This window comes from Heliangelus exortis, chromosome 20 (genome assembly GCF_036169615.1).
Source record: "Heliangelus exortis chromosome 20, bHelExo1.hap1, whole genome shotgun sequence".
Classification (NCBI taxonomy): Eukaryota; Metazoa; Chordata; class Aves; order Apodiformes; family Trochilidae; genus Heliangelus; species Heliangelus exortis.
Window position 1 is genome coordinate 10,944,846 of NC_092441.1, and position 25,172 is coordinate 10,970,017.

The 25,172-nt window shown below is 37.5% G+C and overlaps 1 protein-coding gene across 3 annotated transcripts in view; it reads right to left on the reverse strand.

Annotated features, from left to right (window-relative positions):
- TBCD (tubulin folding cofactor D) overlaps nucleotides 1-25,172 on the reverse strand; it is a 107,054-nt gene that overhangs the window by 12,760 nt on the left and 69,122 nt on the right. For all 3 annotated transcript variants that reach the window (XM_071764218.1, XM_071764219.1, XM_071764220.1), the window contains exons 22-34: nucleotides 25,107-25,167; nucleotides 23,640-23,662; nucleotides 17,371-17,402; nucleotides 15,178-15,240; nucleotides 14,670-14,746; nucleotides 14,431-14,512; nucleotides 11,881-11,999; nucleotides 11,393-11,484; nucleotides 10,643-10,783; nucleotides 6,764-6,847; nucleotides 5,699-5,857; nucleotides 4,746-4,884; nucleotides 852-973 (exon numbers count right to left, since the gene is read on the reverse strand). In XM_071764218.1, coding sequence (XP_071620319.1) covers nucleotides 852-973; nucleotides 4,746-4,884; nucleotides 5,699-5,857; nucleotides 6,764-6,847; nucleotides 10,643-10,783; nucleotides 11,393-11,484; nucleotides 11,881-11,999; nucleotides 14,431-14,512; nucleotides 14,670-14,746; nucleotides 15,178-15,240; nucleotides 17,371-17,402; nucleotides 23,640-23,662; nucleotides 25,107-25,167 — 1,194 coding nt within the window. The remainder of the gene's footprint in view (nucleotides 1-851; nucleotides 974-4,745; nucleotides 4,885-5,698; nucleotides 5,858-6,763; nucleotides 6,848-10,642; nucleotides 10,784-11,392; nucleotides 11,485-11,880; nucleotides 12,000-14,430; nucleotides 14,513-14,669; nucleotides 14,747-15,177; nucleotides 15,241-17,370; nucleotides 17,403-23,639; nucleotides 23,663-25,106; nucleotides 25,168-25,172) is intronic.

The window sequence follows — 25,172 nt, forward strand, 5'->3', positions numbered from 1 at the left end:
AAACTTCCTATCTACCTACACATATTTAAATTAGAAGCCTAATTTACACAGAGGAGGATTGCTCTGTAACTTCTGTGTGTGGGTTAAATCATCCTCCTTGGCTGAGGGGGGGGACATTCTGTTACAGCCAAAAGGAAAAAACCCTCATTAACAACATGCTTGGTTTAAACTTGAAGACTCCTGAAAACACAATTAACAGCAGTATAATATATTAATTTATTTTTTAGTATATAAACAACGTATTCCACAAAAGGTATCAGAAGTTACAACACCTTCACACTACACATAATTACCAAACAAACCAACACACAATGTGTGAGCTGGAGTAACTATGGTCACGTTTGCTATTTCAAAGGCTGAAACAAGAAACAAAAATAATATAAAACTCAACATTCTCTAATATTTATAAGGGTCTTTTCCCTTGGGAAGTAATTTCTATTTTGCACGTTTGATATGTGAGGTATAGAGAAATTAATCTCATTGTGCATGAGTCACCTTCAAAGAAAAATCTTCACCAGAAAATTATACTTGAAGCATTTGTGAAAAACACTATTGAAATGAAACACAGACTGAACTACACTGAAAAGAGTTGAGCAATATACAACCCCCAACACTGCACTGTATCCAAACTGGTGCTTAGTAATATTAAACTCCAGTAAATGCAAAATATTCTGCCCTTACTCCTTTGCTCTACATTTTGCCAAAGGTTCTGTTGTACCAAACACCTGTAACTAAAGCACATTTAAACGGCTGAGACAAACTTCAGCTCAGCACATTAAAAAAGATGTGCCACAGACCTGAGCTCAGACAGTGCCCCTGCTCAGGACAAGGCAGCAAACCCCAAACCTTACCGGTCATTCCGCAGGTTGTCCTCAAAGACCTTCAGCAGTGTCTCACAAAAACTCTCCATGGCACTGGAATCATTCTGGATTTTCTTGATGTAGTCAAAAAGGCTCTGGGCAGAGTATCGGAGCTGTGACAAAGGAACCTCAGATGAAGCAAAGGGAATGAACCCCACTGCACCAGACTGCAACCTGGCTACACAGAAACACCCTCATCCCTCACTACCTGGAGTGGACACTGCACTGCCAAGATCCTCTTCCAACAGCAGCTGAGTGCATAAATTCAGTATTCACATTTGACAGGAAACTACTCTCATTAATCCTTTTTTTCAAGGAAGGGTTTACTAATCCTTTTCAAGTTTTGCCATTGTAGGGGGGAAAAAAAAGATCACATTAAAGGTTTGTTATTTTCTTTCTCTCAAAATAAAATATTCCCAAACTGCTATGATTATCCTGCTTTACTTCAAATAATAATATTGTTACGGCTCTGAAAGTGGAAGAATACACCAGGAGCTCAAGAGGTAATATTTATGAAACAAGCTGATGCAACTGAAAAATGCATCTCTCTTAAAAATGCATCTCTCTTAAGAGAACTCAGTCTCCTGTGCTTCACAGCCCAGGAGGGGCAGTCAAGTGAGGAATTGCTGAGAGAGCCTGGAGAAAACCAGCAGGATGATACCCAGGGGATTGCTAAGGGCTCCCATGCTCATAGAAGTATTTTAGCAGAGAAAGACTAAGCATAGAGGCAGAACATCCCTGTCATGTGCAGAAGCAGCCATGCTATGGTCTGTAAATAACCCTGGTTTGGGATGATTTCTAACCCTGACACATTTACAGCACTGAGGTGGCAGGAACCTATTCTCCCAATGAGTTCAGAAAAATCTGCCTGGCATTTTAATTACAGCACAAGTGAAACCATATCTCCCTTTTTTTTGCTCTCAACATTTCTTTTAATACAGCAAATCTTTGGAAGCCAGTAACTATGACTCACGTCTAGGGTATTTTTTAAGAAGTAGGAATATAACAATTAACATTAATTCTTCCTTTAAAAAGAGAACACCAGATACTATTCTCACAATTCTTCAAGAGTTACCAATCAAGAGAACTGGATTTAGGGCCTGTTCCTTCAAACCAGAAAATAATTCATTTGCATACTACCAGATATTTTAGAAGGTCATGTACAAATATCCCAACATTTTCCTGTGTAAGAACTATCACAAATGTTCAAAGGGCAGCATTTTCCCCAAATGTTATGTGCAGCCATGAACATCACTGACAAACAATGGGTCCCTTCTGAGTAAAGTAAAACACAACTTGTGTAAAGTGTTTGGCACACAGGTAATGCTGACATCCATATACCACCAGACTGTAGTTTTTTCCAGGTGCTTCACCATACACATGCATTCATTGGACAGTTTTGAACTGAATGTTCCAATTATTAAAGGATTTTGGCACCTTATGCTGGAACCCTGGTACTGGGCTGGGACAAAACTTCTAATTTTCGAAATAGGTTTTTCATCTTTTTAATGTATTTTTCACCCCTTTTGGAGGGGGGAGCAGAAACCACAGGACATTCTGTGCTTTAAATTTTTAAAAAATACAGTGTATTTGAATAATTGTGAATTATATCCCAACCCCCAAAACTACAGGGTCTGTGAACTGGAGAAAGAACACTGTTGTCTAGTTCTGCCCTCCATATACTGAGAGGATTTTTTAATGCAGCCATAAGAAATAAGCTTCATTGTGTCCAGCTATATAACTAGAAGATTCTTTTAGGCAGAGAAAGTGGTCTTTGAACCAAGGCCATGTTGCAGAATGCCAAATCCCAAAGGAATCTTCTGTTTTTCCAGATTACTTCAAATGCTGGAGCTGCAATTCCTTCAGCAACCATGCTGCCACCCAAATGTTTGTGTGATACCCCACAGAGCTCAGTCCAGAAAACCTCTTTAAAAAACCAAACAAAGAACTCCTCTTGCTAACTGTACTACAGAGCATTTTTAACTCTGGAAAAATAGCCACTGAGCACTGAATTACAACAGAGCCTTTCTCCTACTGATTGTCCCTGAGATGATTTAAAAACAAATACAGTCTTGAACTCAGATTATCTTCAGTATATGAGAATCCTGACTCTATATTCACATGTATGTGTGTATATATATATATATATATATATATTTAAGTGAGAGAAGGAAGAAAGAAGAGATTACAAGAACACACACAGGTTACTGCAAGGACATGTATTTATATAACCCTTTTCTTTTATCCAAAAAATGCTAAAATCTGCTTCTTTCCTGTGGATTTAATAGAAAAAGTTCTTAAATTTTTCTATTAATGTTTTAAATCAATCCCTGCATATTCAAGAAAGAGCAGGACAGGCTTTGACAATACATTTGGGAAGTCATTGCAAAATATATGAATTCTAATTTTTATATCATATTTTAAATATTAAATGCAATTTACCACATACTGTATAATCCCGAGGGTAAGTAGCCTATACTTTGAGCCTCTCTTGCACTTCTATCTGCCTCGAAAGAAAATTAGGTCATCATCTTTCTAAAGCCAAAGCCCCTGAGAATATTTTAACCAGAACAAGCCTTCAGCATTAAAGAAAAATGCAGGGTCACAGAAAGTTAACATTTCAAAATCATATTTTGAAAACAGTACAGAAGGTTTCCCTTAAATACACTCGCAGATGGAAACAAGGCAAGGGAACTAGAAGTAACTGAGCTGTTTACATTCTTGAAAACCAAGCACAGCCAGAATTAAAAAAAAATAAAAATAATTAAAATATTGAATAAGTATTTTCCTCTCATCTCAGTTACCAGTCAGAATACGTTTCTCCACAGCTCTCTTCTCTTTTTATACTTACACGAATAACTTTGGTTTTCATGGAGCCTCCTATAATTATCATTGACTAAAAGCTAAATTTCATATGCATGTCTGCTATTCAAAGTATCTGTTACAAGTTACACTGTCTGTCTGATAATTATTGCCACAAACCCAGAAGCAGATGTTTCCAACATTTTAAAATAGCCATTGCTTTATAATCAGTTGCTATTTCAGGAACATTACAACTCCCTAAATTGGGTTAAATTAACAAACCCTCACAGACACCAAATTCTCAGCTCCAAAAACCCCAGTGGCACACAGACATCTGGATCACAAGTGCAGCACCCGTGGCACCAAAGCAGAGCCCATCAGTTGGGCATATTCCAAACAGCTCATGGTAACATCAGGAAGTGTTTGCCATGGGGGACAAGCCAGGGCTGTTACCTTCCTCCTGTGAACCCACCAGGAGCTGTCCTCTCCCCACAAAAACTCCAGATGTAATACCACTTTTCTACCAGCTTTCTTAACTAGACATAGCAATTTTATTCAGAAAAACTCAGATACTGTCAGGATGTTGACTCATGGCCTTCTCCTCCTGGTAGGGGGCTACTGTAATTTAAAGATGTCACTGACAATCCAGAATATTCTGCTACTGCTCTGATATTCCCCTGCAGTGTCATTCTGAATCTCATATTGATCTGTGTGCTTACCCCAATAGTTGTTTTCATTTATGCTACATCTTTGGCAATCACCTTGTTTTCAGCAAGCTGAATGGCTCTTCCTCTGTTAACAGCTTGGAAAAGTGAGCAAATAAACCTGAGTGCTGACTGAGCCAATGAGATAGAACACACAGCTTCAACCTCACCAAGAAATGAGAAACCAAGTGTCCTTACTCCTTGTTTCCTGCATGCTCAAGAAAAGATGAAAAACAAAAAGCTCACTGGGTTGCTAAGTGCAACTTGATTTCTTTTAAAAACCTTACATCTGAAATTCTCATAGAAATATAGAAAATACATAGAATCAGGAAACTCTATCAGGTAAATGCATTCTCTGAGGAAACCTCTTGGCCCTCACCGTTGTCTCTGTTAATCCACCCACTGACACTGAGAGGCCCAGGAGCACATGGTACTGGTAAGCTGGCAAACCCAAAAGTTGGGTGATTCGAGGGAAAGCTTCAGATGCAGCATTCCAGTTTAGAGTCTCTTTGTCTGACCTGGGGAAAGAGGAAGAAAAAAAAAATCTCATTATGTGTGCACTGTCTTCTCCATACATTCCTACGGTAACTCCTCATCCTTAAGCAACATGTCTGGAAAAAGGCAATGAATTACCTAAAATAAAAAAATAAAAATCACAATAATCATTGGTCTTGAAGCATATGGGGAAAATACAAATCAAAACCTGAGCAAAGTTCAAGTCCTTTTCCTGATTCAGATAAGCAACTTGAACCACAGTTTCCTTTACACATGCACTTTTCTCTACACTAAGAAAACAAATTCTCCTTCTTGTGTCACATGTCCAGTTTCCTCCCACCAACAACTAATGAAAAGGCAGACTTAACCCAGGAACAGCTGACAAAGATGCAGCTCCCCCAGATCAATCAGCTGCCTAGCAGAGAAAGCACTTCCTGAGTTACAGGAGGTTGAGAGTCTGCTGAACAAAGAGAATGAGGACACAAAGTTGGATGCTTCTCATCCCCATCAGGTATTATTATCACCATCCACAAATAAATTGCTCTTACTCTTTAACTAGAAATCCCATCTTGGAAAACTGCTGCAACTACTCTACTATGAAACTGGCTGATGGGTTCAGAAATTATCAGGGCTGATCCAGAGAAAAACTTAGGCAGAATGGCCATACAAAACCCATCATCGGGAAGTACATTTTTAACCTGCACTCATGCTACAAGTTCTATTTTATGTATTTATGCATATTCACTGTACACAGAAATAACACCAGGTTACTTGTGTCTAACTGTGTGCATGCATGTTTATTCTCACTGGTTTAGGATACTTTCTTCAATATATTACCTTGGAAATACCCTCTCTAGCTCTTCTCTATGAGGTATATGTGGAACTGGAGGATGGTCAAAATGTAGAAGAGTGAGAAACACAGATCCTGCATGAGCTCGAAACTTATCAATTTTTTCAGCTGACTGTTGGGCCAACCAGCACATAATCTGCTTGCAGCTACAAAGAAGAGAACAATTAATCACACCATTTAATCAGTATAATGTCTATTAAAATTTAAATCGCTGCAACAATACAAAAATATCATGCAGTCCAAGTATTCTGGTCTAACTCTTCTTCATGAGTGTACAAGTGACTTAAGACATAAATATGGTGACAGAATCTTTATAGTTTTGTCTTCCACAGATTCAAAAAAAGTCATGCTGTTAATGTTACACAATATTTGATATTCATATACGTGCCACCTTTTGATCCAAGCAGGTACAAAGGTGCTTTATGGTTTGGATGAACTACTACATTTCAAATGGAAAGAGAACTGCAGATACAGCAGAGGAAAAGATCTAGGAAATTATGTATATATTCAGCCATTAGACATGCTCTGTCCATAAAAGAACACTAGTTTTTTTCAGAACTATTAAGAAAGTTTTGCTTAAAAACTGGTAAGTTGTACTTTTCCATTGTATCATGAAACTGAAAATCAGCCCAGTGGGAATCATTCTCCATTTCCTCACTAATAATTTTGCAAAGACAACAGAAATTAATACAAACTCCTCTCCACGTTTTATCAGGTTCCAAATTAATGATGTGATGCTCTGGATAAGCAGGCAAGTTTTCAAGTGAACAGTACTGGCAAGCTCCACAGAAGTAGCAAGTACAGACCAAATCTCAGAGAGGCACTGGATATCAATAGTGGGACTGCCACCCAGTCTCCCCCAGTAACATCAGCTTCTCCAAAAACCAGATACAATATACTCAAGAGTCTGCATGGAGACAAGCCTGATGCACTTCTATCTAGAGTTCTGTCACGCTCAGTAAAGGAGCAAGGAGACAATGTATGTAAGCAGCACTTTGCTGTATCGGCTGGGATGAAGTAAGAGAAGACACAAAACCAGTCAAGCAGCATACGTGTTGGCATTAATTAACTCTACTTCGTTCTGAACCAGCAGCAGTGTCACTTCCATCAAACTTGTCATGGCAGCTTCACGGACCCTGTTGGAACAGAGAAACATCTGAGTAGTTACATCAGTATTTATTCAAATAAATACATCAGCAGTTAAGTTAAACAGACACAAGCAAAAATTTCCAAACAATCAAAGCACTGACCCCTGAGAGCAGCTCTTGTGTTGTGGGGAGGCAGAGGACTGTGTACAGCTGTTCCCCAACCCCTGTGAAGTCAAACCCACATACACAGGGTACAAGCATCATCCTCCTCCCCAGGCAAGACCCCTGCCTCACCATCCGATTATTATTCCAGCCAGATGTGGCCAGATTTATTCTTTAAGAAAGTTAAAATTGATAACTATTGTTAATATTTAGTGTCCTAGTAGGAGTATTTAAACCTAAGTGCACTGTCTCCTAATCATCTAAAGAGGTCAGCCCATATTTTGACAAGTTATTTAACCACTGTTAGAAGTATCACATTCATGTAAAATTTCAAGCTTAATACTTCTAATAGTAAAACAAAGTGATTCAGAATGGTTCAAGTGGCTAAATAGTAATTAGTTTTATGAAAAAATATTCACTAATATAACACTCATTTGTGTTTGGAGTGCATATTATTTAGATGATGACTTTCTGCTTCCAAATATTTAGATACAGTATCAATATAAAAGAAAGATGAGTGTGACTTCAGTCAAAAACCAAAATCAGAGCACTTGTTTGAAACCAGATAGCATGTCAATACACAAGTTGTTAGAAGTACTTGTTTTTGTTGAGACATGGGCAGCATCATAGCAGATCTGAGTGCATGAGACTGCAGAAGAGCAGGACCAACTAATTCATCACATTAGTCACTCACTGTAATGTCTGCCTTTCTCAGTAAGAATTAAAAAAAAAAAAATCTTCGAAAAGGTACTTGCCTACTTTGAAAAGCCATACTCCTGTGTCTAATTTCCAAAATAAACTGAAAATTTGGTTGGGACATTTGTTGTAATGGTAAAAAAGGTAAATTACATCATTTTTTCCTAAGTAATTTAATACAAGTTTGGCAGTCTTTCATCAAAGGATGTTTTCCTACTTTTTTCATGTATTATCTGACAATTAGATACTAATGTCTAACACCTGTAGACAGATTGGACAAGTCCCAGCAAACAATCTGTCAAAAGAAACAAAGTTTGCATATGGAAAGCAAATTCAGTTAAACTTTCCCACGATTCCACTAAAGAAAGACAAAAATTAAACAACAAAGAAAAATGATCTCCAAAGAAGTGGCAATTCTCCTTGTATCTTTCCATCTCAGTCAGTGGTATAACAGAAACAGAACGAGAAAACATTTGGGAGGCCACAGAAGTATTTAGAAGCCAACTGTTTGCTATGAGATAGATTCTTCTACCCCCTTTAATTTCCATGTTTCCTGATTTGATTTTGGCTGGCAGTTCCAAGGAAGCTTTAAAAGATTCTGGTGCTCAAAGCACATTTGAATTTTAATGAATGTTGGGAACTTAATTTCCTCGGGATTCCTTTGAAAATTACCACTTTGTACAGTTTTGGCTTTAAATTAAGACAGAGAGAGAAGGATAAATAATAGGTATGGGGAACTTGTGTGAAAGCTGTCAGATGTGGAATTTAAGTTAAACACCTAATTATATTTATCCAGGTTCTTATCTACTTCAGTATCTCACCTAATTTTGAAAGCAAAAAGCTCAGTATCTCTTCCCTTTCTCTGACTCCCCACCATGGGAGGTTGTTCTTGTTTTCTTTCAGTTACACCTGTGTCAATCTTGTGTTACTACATTTTCTGAGTAAGAGAATTCACCTCCCCACTTGCTTGTTTGATGGCTGAGGAAGGAGGAGAAGGAAAGCCAAGCTCCTTCTTTCCTTGTGCAAGCTGCAATGACCTGACCTTGATCCTTACTAGTTTGCATTCTTGTTTCTTCCAAGTTGGAGATGTCAAGCATGCCTTGACTTTTCTCTGATTTTTTGCCCTGTGTTATTATTTTCCTGCCATATGACAATCTTAGCCACCAGTACTAAAAGCTAAGGAGCTGGGCATATATATATAAAATATGAAAAATACAAACACACCAATGTTAACTGAGGCTGTGGGTTATTTGCCTTGTGTACTTTTCCAACACATTTGTAAATAGTGTAGTGAAGTAGCCCAAAGGAATAAGGACAGTCAATTCAAAAAGTGTCCAATAATAACATGGTGCAAAAGATCTTTCTTCTACTTCGTGCTGAACTTACACTTCTGTGCAAAGACAGAGTAGTTACAAATGTCAATTGCCACTCACACTGGAAGTGATGATATCTCAGTGACTGCCAATGACTCAGTAGAGCACAAGCACTAAGGTTTGACAGCAATATAAATCACCCAGTGACTGCTGGCAATGAAAAACTCTAGCAGGACAGATAGATGTTGCAACAAAAAAGCACAATCACAGCTTTTCTTCCTACCTACAACAATAGTTGGTTATGGGGTGTGTTTCAGTTGCTCCCATTACTCATGGTAATTACAAATGTACCTTACAGCACCTGCCCCTGTGTTCAAGTTATCTAATAAGCAATCCTAAAGGGGAGAATACCACTAAAATTAACTTTTTTTCTTTTTCAAAGCACACCTGGGGCTAGCAAATAGAATAAACACTAAAGAGTGAGTAGGATAGAATGCTGAAACAGCTATAGCCAGAAACCTGAGCCTAAACAAGGAGTTCCCAAACTCCAACAATACAGACTTGTCATCATGTATTATTCTGCCTGATCCAAAGAGGGATCAGCATGCTATGCATGGCTGCTGAAGCTAAGCACAGCCAAGGCTCCAGAACTGGACTGGTTCGCTTGCAATGGGAGGAGGAAGCAAGGAAGTTACCGAGACTGTTTTGGCCACAGAAAGAAGCAAGGAGTGCACACCCTCCCCTGCAAGGTACACCTAATATTTTGCCCATTTTAGCCTTCCCAAGTCAGCAATTACCATCACAGGGAGCAACCATCATCTGCCAGCTCTGCCCCCTTTGCTACAGGCACAACAGAAATAGTCTGGAGATCATTTCAGAAGTGCTCTACTCCTCCTCACCTCTGGAGTCACAGGTGCCAGTTACAGTACAGTAGATGTCACTCAGTTAAACTAAACGGAAATGATGTTCCTATAAAATATTTTCATATCAAATCTTCACTGTTGCTCTGTCTGCCACATTCAAAGACAGAAGGAGCTTTCAACCAATAGGTGACATTACACCTCCAACTACAGCTTCCTCATAAACTCAACACAGACATGAGCTTTGGTTCATTAATTTAGAAATTGCCTTTTCAGGTCACTGTTACAGAAGGCACAGAAATCATTCAAATGAATGCAATCTCAATATATAAAGAAGACTCAGTATATAAGGGAACTGCAAAGACTGAAGAATGTCTTCAGTCTACAGACTTATACCAATTCTATAGACTTCAAAATAGTAGATATATTCCTACAGACTGAATTATCCCATCTATCTCATAGCTGCAATCATCGAAACAGAAAACTTACAAGAGAGTCAGTAATAACACGGGACAATTCATCAAGTTTTTATCCAAGTTACTAGCCTTGAAAATCTGTCTCTAACATGTTATGCAACTGCTCCCTCTCCTGGCAAAAAATCCCCACGACACGAACATACAAGAAGAGAGTTCCCTAGGCAGGAGCCAATGTGTTATTCCAAATAAATAGAAGCAATGTTTTAAACCTCTGTACTTTTTACAACTACAGCTTGAAGCTATTAATTTCTAACAGGTTTTGCAAAGGCAGTCTTTTTTTTTAACTAAACATTAAACACAATAGCTAAGTTTACATCTCTGTGTAAGACATCTTACCATCCTCCAACATCTCCCCTGCTGTCTGTGGTGTAGTCACTCATCCCACCAAGCAGTGTAGCATAAATCTGAGAAACATTATCTTTGCAGACATATTCTTCCTGGGATCCTTCTCCCTTTACACCCACTGTCTGGCAAACCCTTTGAAAATAGAAAAACGAGGGGAAAAACCTTAACATTGGCAAAGAGAAACATTAAAACCATAGCTCAACACAGCTGCTTGATAAAAATTCCTGGACATACAGTATTTAAAACACATCTAACATCCAGTGCAAGAAGTATGAAGAATATTTCTCAGTCTGCTGTGCTGCATCTGATATAAGGATTTCTGGTAAGTGTTTAGGTTCAAAGGAACACTGGCAGAGCTAAAAACTCAAGAGATGAGCAGATTATGTCTGTAATACTACAAAAAGGCCCAAGTACCTGTCAGTTTCTGAACTCCCCTTCAAATGAAGTGAGCAAGCAGAGCAAAGGACTAATAAAATGTGAATTGAATTTTACTTTAACACCCTTTTTTAAATTGTTGATTAAAACTCCACAACACCAGAGCTGTACTCCATCTGTGTGATGGAGTGATCATTCTCTGAATCAAAGATACACTGAGTAACAGAGGTGCCTAAGTCCTCCACTTAAATAGTTATGTCATACTGTAACTGATTTTAAGAGCCATGCTAAAAGCAGAATGAACAGCAGAAAGCTTCCAGAAAAAGAATTAAAATTAGCCAAAAATAAAAGAAATGGTAAACATACTTTGCAATGGCTATCAGGGCATCTCTTCTGGATTCTGCAAAGCTCACGTCTGCAGGGGAAACCAAGGTAACTTTTTTCAAGCCTTCCAAAACCTGAAAAAACACAAAATTTGAATTATTAAAATCCAATGCAGCATTTAGGATAAATGTTAAATTTAGAGATCATATTAAAATGAGCTCAATTACACAAGAGAACCAAGAAAGCAACAGTGTTTGGTTTCTTACCAGGACTTGTCAGCATTCCTCATGCTTCTCTTTGGACAAGCAAAGGGCTAATTCAGTCTCTGCCTTTTCCATTAACACCACTACTAAAGCAGGGCCAAATTTCACTTATCACCACCTATGGCAAGCTAAACTCATGATGATTTTGTGGAGTTACTGTACATTAGAATACAAACACTTTTCACATAAGACCTTTAATTATGATCATTATTATTTATTTGATCATCATAGGTTTCATTCAGTGATTACAATGATTTATTTGCTCACCTGTTGGAACCTGCCCTTTAGCAGAAATCTTGGAAGGGCCCCAAGAGCTCGTGAAAAGCCACAACGAATCATTTCCTCTGTGTTCTGTAGTTCTGAGACATACTGTGTCACCAGCTGATCTAGAAAAAGAGAGAAAAAAAGCATTTCTAGAAAGCAGAGTAAAAAGCAGCTACCACATCATTACCATAATGTATTTGGCTAACAAAGAAAAAAAAACACGAAAAAAACCCAGAGCATCTAGAAAACTGTACTATTCATTAAACTAAAATATGGAATTACCTTTAATTTCCTGCAGGAAAAATACAAAACTTGTAAGATGTTCACTGTTGCATGAATGAATTCTTATTTTTTAAATACAGATTTTCAGACAGACTACTCCTAGTCAGTCAGAGAGAGAAAAGACCAAGTTATCAATTTTAAGAAGTTATAATTTTGAAAAAATGTCCAAAGGATAAGCACTGATTTCTATGCAACCACAGAGTAAGAAGTTCTCCTCTCTTTACAGGTTATAATTTCTTATAATCAGATATGTAGTGTGCATCAGGAAAGAGATGTCTCTGGATTTGTGAAGGTCAGTGATTTGGCAGTTTTCCCACAGAAAAGGCTTCATTGGACTCCCGTGTTTAAAAACACACATGGATCAGACTTAAGCAATGAGACAATTTCATGTCACTTTTTAAACAGAGACAAATATAAACCTGGGCTTTTTACAGGAGAAAGTTCAAAAAGAAGCAATCACCTTGCAGAAAGGGTGGGATGCTTAGATTCTGTGCACTGCTACATGACAAAACAGGAAAAAATAGCTCTACAACAGTAGCAGTAAAAAAAAAGAAAAAAGAATAAACTGAATTATTCTTGAAAAACGAGGCTCAACAATAAAGTGATATGAAGACAAAAATTAGGATGTATGAAGGAAAAAAAGTAATCATCTACATATTTCTACTGTAGTCTTTATCACAGACTTGACAGATCATACCTTCTTTTATCAGATTTTTCAGCTACTATATTAAACTGTACTGTAAAATACAGAAAAAAAAAAAGCTACTCTAGCGAAGCTTCTAAAAACCACCAAGACAGCTGCAATAAACACAATTCTGTACCAAAAAGGAGAAAGGTGGTCTTATTAATTGCTGTACTGAATATGAAATTTTAATCCTGAAATAAAAAGAATCAGAGATCCAAGGAAGATTACATAATTGTGCCATTTCTTACTGCCATCCAAGATGTAAATGATTGAGCAATACTTGCTAGAGGAAGAAAGAACTGTTACCATAAGAAACTACACATTAATCATAAATCATGACTGACTTTCTTTTCCCCCTATGCAATCAGCAGGCCTAAACTAGTTCCTCACATCAGAGCTAGTTCTCTGTCCAGAGGTTAGCAATTCCTCCATATGAGCACATCTATTATTTAAAAATTTCCAAACCACTGGAGTGTAACAGTCTTGAGGCCATAGGAAGATGCAGTGCTCACTTAGACAGCAAGATGATGTTAGGCAGCAAGACTATGACAGTCTTCCCCCTTTGATTGATGGACATTTGAGACTGACATTTTAGCCAAATGACAAGACTCAGACATGACAATGAGCAAATGAGCAGCTCTTTACTTAAAACTACTGTAATTATGCTACTGAGGCTAATGCAAATGTTAATATTCTTCTAAGAGTCTTGAGCTTCAGAAACAACATGGTCTGTGAAGTGTCTACAATATTAACACAACCCATCCTGAAATACTATTAAAGGGTCATCAAAACAAAACCAGAACACCTTATGACAGAAAACCAAACCAAACCAAACAAAAAGAGGCAAAAGAAGCAATCCAGTAAAACTGCAGTCTTAGGAACAGATTCAGAATGCTGAATCACTACAGTATCTTTGATTTGCATTTTCATCTTAATCTGTCAAAGCCGTAGGGAAACACTGGTTAAATTTTACCTTTTTTTTTTTTTGTCTAATCCTCTTAATCATGTTTAGACCTGCTTTAAATGATTTATCTTAGTCCTGAACATCATCTGCAGTGTAGCTTGCACACATACATGCACACACACATTGTGAGAATTTTCAGTAGTGTATCTCAGTCCCACAACATACAGATTTTAAGGTCATGAAATCTATAGTTTTGAACAGAACAGAGATGAAAAGACACATTTGTTTCTTTTTTACTTTTAAAGATGTCTGCATGTGTAATGGCACTTGTGTCATTGTGTGTAGAAAAGGCTTTAGAGCAGCTCATCAAAATACATGAAAACATCTCCACTAAAACTGAGTATTTCCACAAACACACATTCTGTGCTGCTCTGTTGCACAGTATGGGATAGAAAAGAAAGCTTGTTCACTATTATGGTACATTGGATTCACCTCCAGTCTAAAACAAGCAAAATCCCCAAGATCTTTCCTAGATCCTCTTTTGGTTTTATCATTATTTCCTGAAGCATTTTAGGGTCTCTTAAAATTAGTTGTGCTCCTCCTCATTCTATCCAGCACCTCCCAAATGCAAGTTAGGTCCAGCCCAACATTTTCTGCCTTTACTGCAAACATGAGTCATTACCCTGCAGAGCTGGATCAGCTTCTCCCTTTTCATTGATGTAATATTCATTACACAGGGCAGCAAGTGCAGAGACTGCAGACTCCTGTAACAAAGACAAAACTGTGAACTTAAAGTATGACTTCAGTAAATATATCAGATATCTGTGCTGAGAATTAAAAGGTTAAGGAAAAAGAGAGTAGAAACAGAAAACCTACGTAAGAAAAAAAAGACAAAACATGAAGGAGGAGCAACTATTGTACCTTTATATGCTGTCGTGCACTGCTTGAAACAAGAGTGAGACTTCTTAGAGTGTCATTTATTAACCACTGCCAGCCACCTGAAATAATAGGGAACATAACTGGTATTAATTTTTATTTCTTTCAAAACTTTAACATTATCTGTTTCATTTTTCACAAAGATCACCAATTATAAATACTGACATATTTCCTTGGTTTTCCAAAATAAACAAGGTTGTGATTCTCAGTGACAGCCATTCTGGTTTGGTTTGCAATGTACATAGTGCAAACACTGTGTCCAGTAATACTGAAGACTTGGCAGGAAAACAAAATATTAGCAGCAAGTACAAAACAAATCTTCAAATAACATCACCATCTGTTGCAGTATTTGTGTCTTTTTGTTGTTTGAGGGTTTTTTTATTTGTTAGGTGACCCAACCTTGCTGATCTTACTTTGAAAAATATGACTCATTAATACCTTAATTAATGAATAACAACTAAGATAATGAAAAGTTACTTAAAATATGACATACCTATTATTGGATCTCCTCTAAATGGCATTTTTGATAGTGACAACTTTTCAATTAAAGAGCAGACTGCAAAAATATAAATATAACTGGATAAATATAAAAAAGTCGAGAAATAGCAGCAGTTTTGAAGACACAAACACATCACATAACATTAGCATCAATTTTAAATTTAAGAAAATTTCCAAATAGAAGTAAAAATATGTGAAATTAGAAGCTGAAAGGAAATCATACTTGTGAGTCTTCTATACACAAAAAAAGCTACTATACAGTAAATGTGCTGTGACAGGACTCAGTCCCTGTCATCTGGGTAAATCCCTTGTTTGGTACCACGGTTTTCCCTCTGCTATTTTCTGCATCTGTGCATACTGGACACCATTCTGGTACTACACCAGTCTGTAAATCTCTATCTGGTATTGTTGTGAGTAAACCAGTTTGGGCAAGCATAATCCTACAGTCACTAAATAACTATTCAAATATATATGAAAGGTTTTCCTACATCTTACTAGCAGTTGTTTGGACCTCAGAAGTGGCATCTGTTCACTGCTCAGAGCTCAGAGCTACCAAACTGGAGGCAATTCTATTTCCTTTGATATTTAGAACATGAAAAAAATGTCATTTTAATTATCAAGTCCTAACTATTTTAAATCTATAAACTTAAATGAGTTCTAAGCTTATAAAAACCCACTTTCAGAATAGTATTTTTTAGTGTTTCAAGGCTGCTTTGGGGACTAGGGAGTAACACAGTAAACACTGCAGACTTACACTATGCAATAGATGGAGTGCATTGCTTAAATGAAAACTCAGCACTTGGGGAATGTGTTATCTTTAACATCCTGGCAATCTGTTCAAGTAAAACAATTGGAATACATCCACACTCACTACCTGACTGCTTTAGAGTCTGCAGAGGGTTCATGGAAAGGAGGAAGAGGACAGAACAAGCTACTAGATAACATGACCTTTTTGTTATCCTCTTCTCCCATAACTTAATCTTTGAATCTTACTCCAAGTCTATAGACAGTAGCTCATCATCTTCCTTATAATCAACTTACTGGACTCCAAATCTACTCCTGAATTCAGTCCTCACTATGGTAATATCATAATCTCACTCAAATTTAATTCAATATTGTTTGCCAGCTTCTTTGTTCTAATATTTATTCACAGACAAGGTTAATAAGTACAATGTGACTAAACCCAAGTCTCTGAGGCTTCCTCCTTAGTTCTCTACATTTCTTTTATAGTCTATTGTGGTTGAGAGCATCACCTTCATTAGACATGCAGGTAATTTGTGGAACATTCTCAATTCTTCTCTTATTCCACCTACACAGTTGTATCATGCCAAAATAGTGTCATTTGTATTTCTCAAAAAGTCTGAATTACTCAGCTGCTTAAAAGATAAAGCATATTACCAAAAACTCCATATTCCTTCATCTTACACCATCATGCCACAAAGTCTGTAAACTCATTCAGTACTGCAGCCATCTCCTTGCCCCCTCAAACCCTTCCATGTGATCACCCTGCACCTTGGTACTGAAACTCCTTTCCCCACTATGTTTGGATGGCTTCACATCTTCAAAGCTGGAACCTGCTAGGAACACTTCCTTCACTCAACCCATGAGCAGGAAACTCAAGCTGCCATCCTTTCCTTATCCAGCCAGGCTACCCAGGTGGACATTTGTGACTGCAATGCCCTTCCTTTTGAGAGTGGTTCTGTAGACACTGATCTTTATGACCCATATGAACAAACCATCATCCTTCCTGTAAAATCTCCCTCTCCACTGTTGTTTATATAGTCTTTATTCTTCACCTAAGTGCACAGACATATTGTGATAAAATCATTAGTTACATGATAGCATCTTAATGGACTGGTCATATGTATTTTGGAGAGGAATCTAAGTAAACCAATGAAAGAAGCCAATTCAAGCCTGAAAAATTTTCAATGTATGCAGCAAAGAAAAGATAGAATGTGTGAAAAACTATCTCCAACTCCTGCAAAAACACAGTTTTTCACAATTGTGCTGGCAGCCAATGTTCTGGTGTACCTGTCTTCTGATTGCCTTTCAGAGTTGGTGGGTTTTAGGTTATTGCTCATACTCTAAGCACCCAACACAAGTTATGCAAAATAAAAGAGGTAAAACGTGAACATAAGAAATCCTTACTACATATTTTCTGCTTTCACACCACAGCTGTGACACTTACCTGCTGGTCTCATTAGTTCACCACCTAAACCCCTGCAAAGCAAAAACAGCCTTCAGAGAACAACCTACCACAAGCAGTATGAGTGCACTGCCTAGAGAGAAGATGTAAAAAGCATTTCAGAATCTAAGCAGATCAAAATATACCTACATTTTTATATCTGACCAACTCTAGAACACTTTTTTAAAAACCAAATGTTGTCTTGACCTCAGCACAAGTTACTGGAAGCCTTCCTGAATATTTAACTTGTCTTGGAAAAATATGGTCCCAGTCTTTTTAACTTCCAACACATTGGTAAAGGGTGAGAAACCAAGGGTCAAGATGCTTCAGACTCTCCTGAACTAAGTGTGTGTTACACACAGATGGTCTCACCAGCTCAGGCCTCAGCATTATCCAGCCCAGTTATTCTGCCAGAACTTCAGCCTGGCCACAGACAGGAGAAGGGAAGGAGAAAGTCTGGCCTGGGGAGAAAGCAGGAAGAGGTAGGAGCATCCTGGTAATGGCAGAGCCTGCTTCTATTTTTCATCCTCTCAGATCTCTGGGCAGAGACATCTCCTCCCCCTGCCAAGCAATGTCTGCTGTTCCATGGATATCCCCAAGGTGCTGTGACAACTGCTCGGGGTGCTCTGCTCAGTGGCTTAATTTTTCCATTTTCTGAACCTTTGACCCCTGCCCTTCCTTTGGATATTTCCTCCCTCAGCTCCTCATCCTTGTTTCCATTCACTTCTGCTGGAATATTTCCTCCCTGAGGTGTGCCAAACCCTTAATCACCTGTTTGTATGGCCATGCTCTGGCAGAAACTCATAGCAAGGGGGAGGAACAACAAAGGCTTTTTTGTTTATTTGCTTACGTTTGGGTTTTTTTTGAACCTTTTCTTCCCTCCTCTCCTCCTCCCTCCCCACAATAAAATTAGTAGCTGTGCTCAGAAGGCAAACCTAGCAACCCTAACAACTCTTAGAACTTTGTTCTCCAATCTATCCTTTTATATGAGCTTCAAAAGCCTCACCATTTTAAACAAGTTTTTCCATTCCATACAAGTAGGTGCCTTCTGCAACATGCACTGGGTTTCTGACCGCTCAACATTTTAATTGGTTTTTCAGGTAACACAGAGATGCCAACTCCACAGTATTCTCATTTGCCATAGATCAGCACTTCCTCTAATTGGGAAACTTTTCCTTTCAACAATCAATATATTAAGGTCAATGTAATTATCCACAGCTCAACTTATCATCATCGGACGCAAGCACAGATTCCACATCCCTATGCTGATAAGGTCTTTGTATTATCTACCCCATCTTTCTGCCACATTGTCTGCTCTAGAGCTTCTAAAAAATTCAAATTAGAAAACAAAGAGATGATTGAGACTGTAGCAAAAGTAGAAGAATGATGAGACAAGTCTTGCTTCCTCTTCAATATTTCTTTTCCCTTTATTTTGTCCTCACACTCATTCCTTGCTTTTTGTCTGTTCTATTACTGCAAATGAGCATAAAATAATGATCTAGTAAATTTGTTTGGTGTGCAACAGAGTCTGCTGATGCAAGGATTCAGATACAGACTTCTGTTCAAACTACAAAGCAAGAACTGAGTCATAAAGGCTGCTCTTCACTTCTTCACACTGCCAATAAGGAAGTCAGGCCACTTAAAGCTACTTCTATGTTAATAACTTGACAGCTATCCCTTCCTCTGGCATCACATCAACTCAATTTAATTTCAGAGTTCAGAGTTTCACTGAGGATTGCTGTCCCTGTGCAAGAATGAAGAATGGTGGCAGTGTTTTGCATAGCAAGATTTCCATGTAATGGAGAAACCATAATCAAACCTCTCTTTGAAGGCACTGCCATCCCCTGCACTGTTCCCTGCATCTTTTCAAGTTATTTCTTGCCTGGACACCACAATATGTGCACCAATGAATCTAATTTTTTACCCTTTCCACAACTCAACCATACTTCAATTTTACAAATTGAGAATTCTATCATAATCCTAGATCTTTCCTCAGTCAGTGTTTAGTTTGTCAAGCACGATGTGCATCTTTCTATGAGCTTTATCTCACTCTGCAGTATTTTGCTAAATTAAAAAGATACGGATCTACCTAATTCAGACATTCTGAATTCTGCTGTACAGTCAGTATTCTCTCTTTTTTGTTCCAAAGACACATCTACAAGTTGCATCACATTATTAGATGTACCTGTTTCAAGGCTTAATTATTAATTCAATTTGTAAATTGACTGATGCAGTGCCCAGGTTCATTCCATTTTTTCCTATGTGCAGTTCCACAGCAAGCTTCTCTCCTAGGAAGCATCTTAGGATGAATCACAAGTTACTTGTGGAAAAATTAATAAAAATGTATAAACCCTTGTAGAACCAATGAATTAAAGATTACTGAATTAAGAATGCTGGTGTCTATTTTCAAATTATGTAGGCCTGAATCAGTACCAACGACAGCAGTGTTTTTTAAAAAATTATGATTTAAAACCTCTTTTTTTCGGAAGTACAGAACTCATCTTTGTTGAATAAATATTTTCATCTCCATATGGACAGTAACTGATTTTTTTTCCAGAGGAACTCTTTTTCCCAAATAGAACTGAAGTCTCTCAAAAGAGCCAGGCTGCACACTTACACTGTGCTTTGTAAGTACAAAATGGATTTATCCCAAGGTACTCACAGGAGGAAAGAGATACCTTTGAGCACCAATGAAAAACCCTGTGCATTTAATAAAGCTCTTTCAGTCATCCCCTGAAGATGCAGAGAATAAAATACATTAAGCTAAGAAACACCTACTTTTAGGGTACTATAAATTCATATACTGACAGTACATGGTTGGATTGAATTTTAACTCTAGAAGACTACAGATGAAACCCTGGCTCTGTGGAACTAAGAGTTTGCCCAGTGACTTCAGTTAGCAGCAAAAGAATCCCACCTTATAACTCTCCAGAACAAAACATAGCACAATCACCTAGAATCACCGTGCTACTGGATGCAAAAAATTATTTAAACTTGGAAAAATTACGATGAGCTTGTTTCAAGTCTGGAATTATTTGCTGATTAAGTTAATATGCCTAAAAAACTCTTTTATATAGATGACTGCCAAGAAGCACACTTGCCCTGAAACCACTAAGATTAGTTGCAGCCTTAAAGGTCTCTGAAATGAGATGTTTCTCCTTTGCTGAGCACCTGTCAGCACCTACAGGCTACCTTACTCTCCTGGAAAAGTTAAAAAGCTTGCACTGGCTGCTCTCCTGAAAACCTGAAAGTGCTCATCTCACAGAGCTGACCATGTAATACACACAGCCAGACTCTTATATGTTCTGAGATCAGAGCCAAACTCACATGGAGTGGGAGTCACTAACAAGCACTGGGTCCTGTCATATCCAGCTCTGCTGGGAACCCTGAAAGCTCAATAAATGGAACATTTGCTGAAATACAGAGGTGCAGTGCAACTATCTGGAAAAAGCCCAGGATATGTGTCTGCAGCACTTATATTGTACTTGAATTATCTTTTTACCCAACTGGTTTGTATTAAAACCAACATTAGCAGACTCAGCACTGGCTACAAGAAAGAAGATAAAAAAATTTCTTAACACAGCTGGAACATTCATTTGAGAACCTTGTATCATATGATGCATTTCTAAAGAATCTTACCAGAACTACAATTAGAAATACTTTATAATTCAAGATTTTCCATAATGAGAACTAGCACAGGGGTCTTAGATACACTACAGAAATATATCTGCTATTAAAAACAGTTCCTAACCATGCTGGTTCAGTGGAAGCATAATATAAATCAGGCTGACCATTAACATCATTTAACCTGGCAGGCTGACTTCCTGCCCCAAGTAAGCCAGCTTAAGGCAACAGATGCCAGATGGTTTTTGTCTCAGATTTTTATATAAAAAGCTAATGTTTAAAGCAAATAAAATATAGCTCAATTTGTATAACTCTATAACCCATTTGCTCAAAGCAGACACAACAGACAAACACTCTGTTTAAGTGTCATGCGTTTTGTATCACTTTCTAGAAATGGCACCCATTTGATACAGAAAACAACAAAGAATACAGAAAACTGTGCAACAGTGAACTGGAAATGCACATGCAAATGATGAAACCAACCAGCTCCTCAAGACAAACTGGTGCATCAGATGTGTCAGAAGCAAGACCATTGGAAGGAAGTACACACTGCTGTGCCTGGACTTGCTTCTCCTTTTTCCGTGTGCTATGGTTAACCCAGAAAAGGACTTATCCAGGAAGTCACAAACATACTTGTATTTTTTTAAAAAATACACACAGAACAGGATTTTCTACAATTAGCATAAACAAATTTGCTTGCTTCAAGTACACTCAAAATTTAGAGATGGTGAAGTGTAACTCAAAACTCAGACTGTCTCCTGTCTGAAGGATAATTCATGGCCATCATTCAACATCACCTTAAAGACATTACAAGAGCTGCTAAACAAAACAAGATGGTTGGTTAAACAAAGGTCTTATGTACTTATGGATCCAATGGAAACCTCAGCATTAGACAATCAAGAAACTCCCAACCAATTTTCCAGCTTAAAATTTATAAATTACAACTTCTAATACAGCCAAGCAAACACCACATCATTTTTACACTTTGCTATCTTTTCTCTTTCTCACAGGACAAAGCACTTTCTGAGAACACCTTTATCAAAGCATTAAAATACATTTGGTCCACAAAAAGACAGCTATTTTGTTGCCAAATGTGGCAGCAAAATATTTTAAAAATAGTAGACATGTGGCTTGAAGCTTTTTGCTGATGCAGTTTAAAAACTAGAAACACAAACAAAAGACACAGGTTTTCAATATTCCTACAAGATGTTGTTACACTGAAAATTCCCGGTAGCAATTTCTCAAATGGAAATCTTTGGAATATTATGTGCAATAATTACTCATCACAAAACAAGTCTGGCTTGTTTCACTAAATGCTTGCCCAGCAATACTCAAATTGCTGGTTTGTTTTTATAACCTAGTTTATTTTTCTTGTCCTATTTGAAAATATTACATGCATACAAATATTTTAAAATATGGATTATATTAGACATCTCTGTCTCAGCCTAAGCATTAGAGCCAACAGTAGTGAATCAATTTTGCTTGGAGTTGAATTAGAAGTCTTATCTAGAATGAAAACATTTCTGTAGGCATCTTTTAAATACCATTAAGTGCAAGAAGTGCACATTATGACAAAAACAAATTACACCCAAGCTCCACCCTGACATTAAAGAATTTATGGGAGCCAAGACAGCCACCCACAAAGACACTAACATACAGTATCAGCATTAAAACTATCCACAAGTACAAGCTCACTAGGAGTGGAAGTTTTATATCAGTATGTATGACCCTCAAAGAAGTACATTTTAACATTTTTTCTCAGAAAGTTTCAGGATAGAAAAACAACGTATTTTAAAAAATTCATAATTAATCATTACACAAAAAAACCTTCAGGTTTACTGTTTTCAGACATGTGCAACTAAGTGAACTAAACTGCCCAAAAAGCTCTAAGAATTTGTCAGTTAAAGCAGAAAAAACCCTCATTTGCATATGCAATTGTTAGGGAATATAATTTGTTTTCCTTAAATTTAAGAACAAACTCTCAAGTCACATACCAGTTTTAATTCACATTTACTTAACAGTTACTTAGGCAAACTCCCTTCACATCCTAGAAGCTTCAATAAATAGGAAATGAAAAACAACTCAATGAAAACTCATTTACATTTTCTTTGGCACAGGAGTTGAAAAAGTGTGTCCAAGCTTTTGTAATACTCCTGGGCCTACTCATTACACAGGATGAAGAAAATCATTCTAGAATTGAGATATAAGATCCTTGCAAAAATAAATAATTTCTGTACTCATTAACTTATTAGTTTTATTTTCCTACAGACCCACCTGAACTACGCAATACTACAGTTTGGGTGAGTAATGGGAAAGAAATCCAATAGGCACTGCAGCCATGGATTAGTGAGCAGATTCTATTTCACATTCTTTTCTTTACCTGTCTCTATCACAATACTCAGATCAGTACTTACAGCTCTCCCATTCATCTCACATGCCTGAGAGCTGCACTCTGAACACCACAGCCAGCATGAACCACCAGCAGCCTCTCTAACAGGCAGACAGAGCCAGAAGAATGCATGTGCTTGCACGACTGGCAGGCTACAGTGACTCCTACAAACCAAAAAGCTCTTCAGATCTTACTGTTTTCATTACTCCTAATTGATACTTTCCAATACAAAACTAATTTTTTGCATCCATTTCCTTACCTGTACAACTGACGACTGCAGAGCTGGAATGTGGGGACAAAGCAAAACACATCAGTGTTAGCAGAGTTTGATACAAGTGTTTTCATTTTTCCTCCCCACCAGCAATGTCTATATACTGTGAGATATGCCACACACAGGATCATTTAAAAAATAAAATGCAAAGGAAAAATCTTAAAGAACACCCTTCTCTATATCCACTTGAATTTTACATGTAAACAAAATCAATTTCACATATTCATAAAGCACTTTCTTAATTCCAAAACTGGTCCTGCAAAGCTAGTTTGGCTTTTTAAAATACATTTTCTTTCTACAGTTGTCCTGTTAAAACAATATCATATCACTGTCTGAAAACTGAAAATAACTCATTTAATATCATCTACAATAAAATTTCCAATGTGACTGAAACATGGTTAACATTATAGTTGGTCACCTTTAAAAATGAGAGATTATCAAATTTCTCTGCAGTAAAACCCCCCCAAAATCAGATTTTTAAAATGAGAACATCGTTGGAAATTAACTGTAAGAACAGGAGCAGACAGGAGCAGAAACTGGAAAGTTCATCAAATGAAATTAAGGCCACTGTAACAGTACATGCACTACTGCTCAAGCTTTCAGGAATGTCAACATGAGAAAGTGAAACAAGAAAGATGCTTTTTCAACCTGTAGCAGCACCTTTCACCTGTAGCAGCACCTTCCTAGCTTGCACAGAATTAAGCAAGCACCTATGTACTTTAAAGCAATATGGATAAATGGTGACTCCATTACAGCAGAAAATGAGTAGGAGCCTGAATGCTGAAGCACTGTCTGTCCCACAAAGCAAGGAAATGGGAGACAAAAATAAAAAAAACACAACAACGTGGAATGGTTTAATATTAAGGGGACAAAAGAGGCAAAACTACCTCCATAAAATAAATCTAAATTGCTATGGTCAGGTCAAGACTTTGTTTGTCATAAGTAGGGATAAAGACAAGTGTTTTCAGGGTATACAGACAGGTGAGTTATGGATGGAAGAAGGATTTAGCAATAAAATCACAATAAAGGGGAAAAAAAAAATAGAATGGACAGAAAATGGACCACTAGGAGATCCCTCTTGATTATGGTTCCATTCAAACAACAGCCATCTGCAAGGATGTATGTGCACAGTGTGTACAGAAAGTGAGAAGGAATGTAAGGGTAAAGGAAAACCAAGCAAAACCCCACTGCTGTGCTCCTGAAGTGTAACTGAGAACATCAGAGAAAAAGTCTCAGCTAAAAAGCTGGCAGAACAGAAAGGGGACAAATATGAAATTATACTGGAGCAAGTTACACAATCAAAGGTCTCTCTCTCAGTCTGGAGTGTGTGTCCCAGTTCATATTTGTGAGACACTTGCAGCACAGGATGAAGAAAGTGAACAGCTGTCTTAACTGTAAATGTTTGCTTAAAAATAAAACAACAGATTAAAAGACACATTTATACTGGCTACAAACCTCTTGATGGATCTGCTTAAGTCCCTCCAGTGATTTTTCATTGAAATAATATGTTACAGGTCTGCA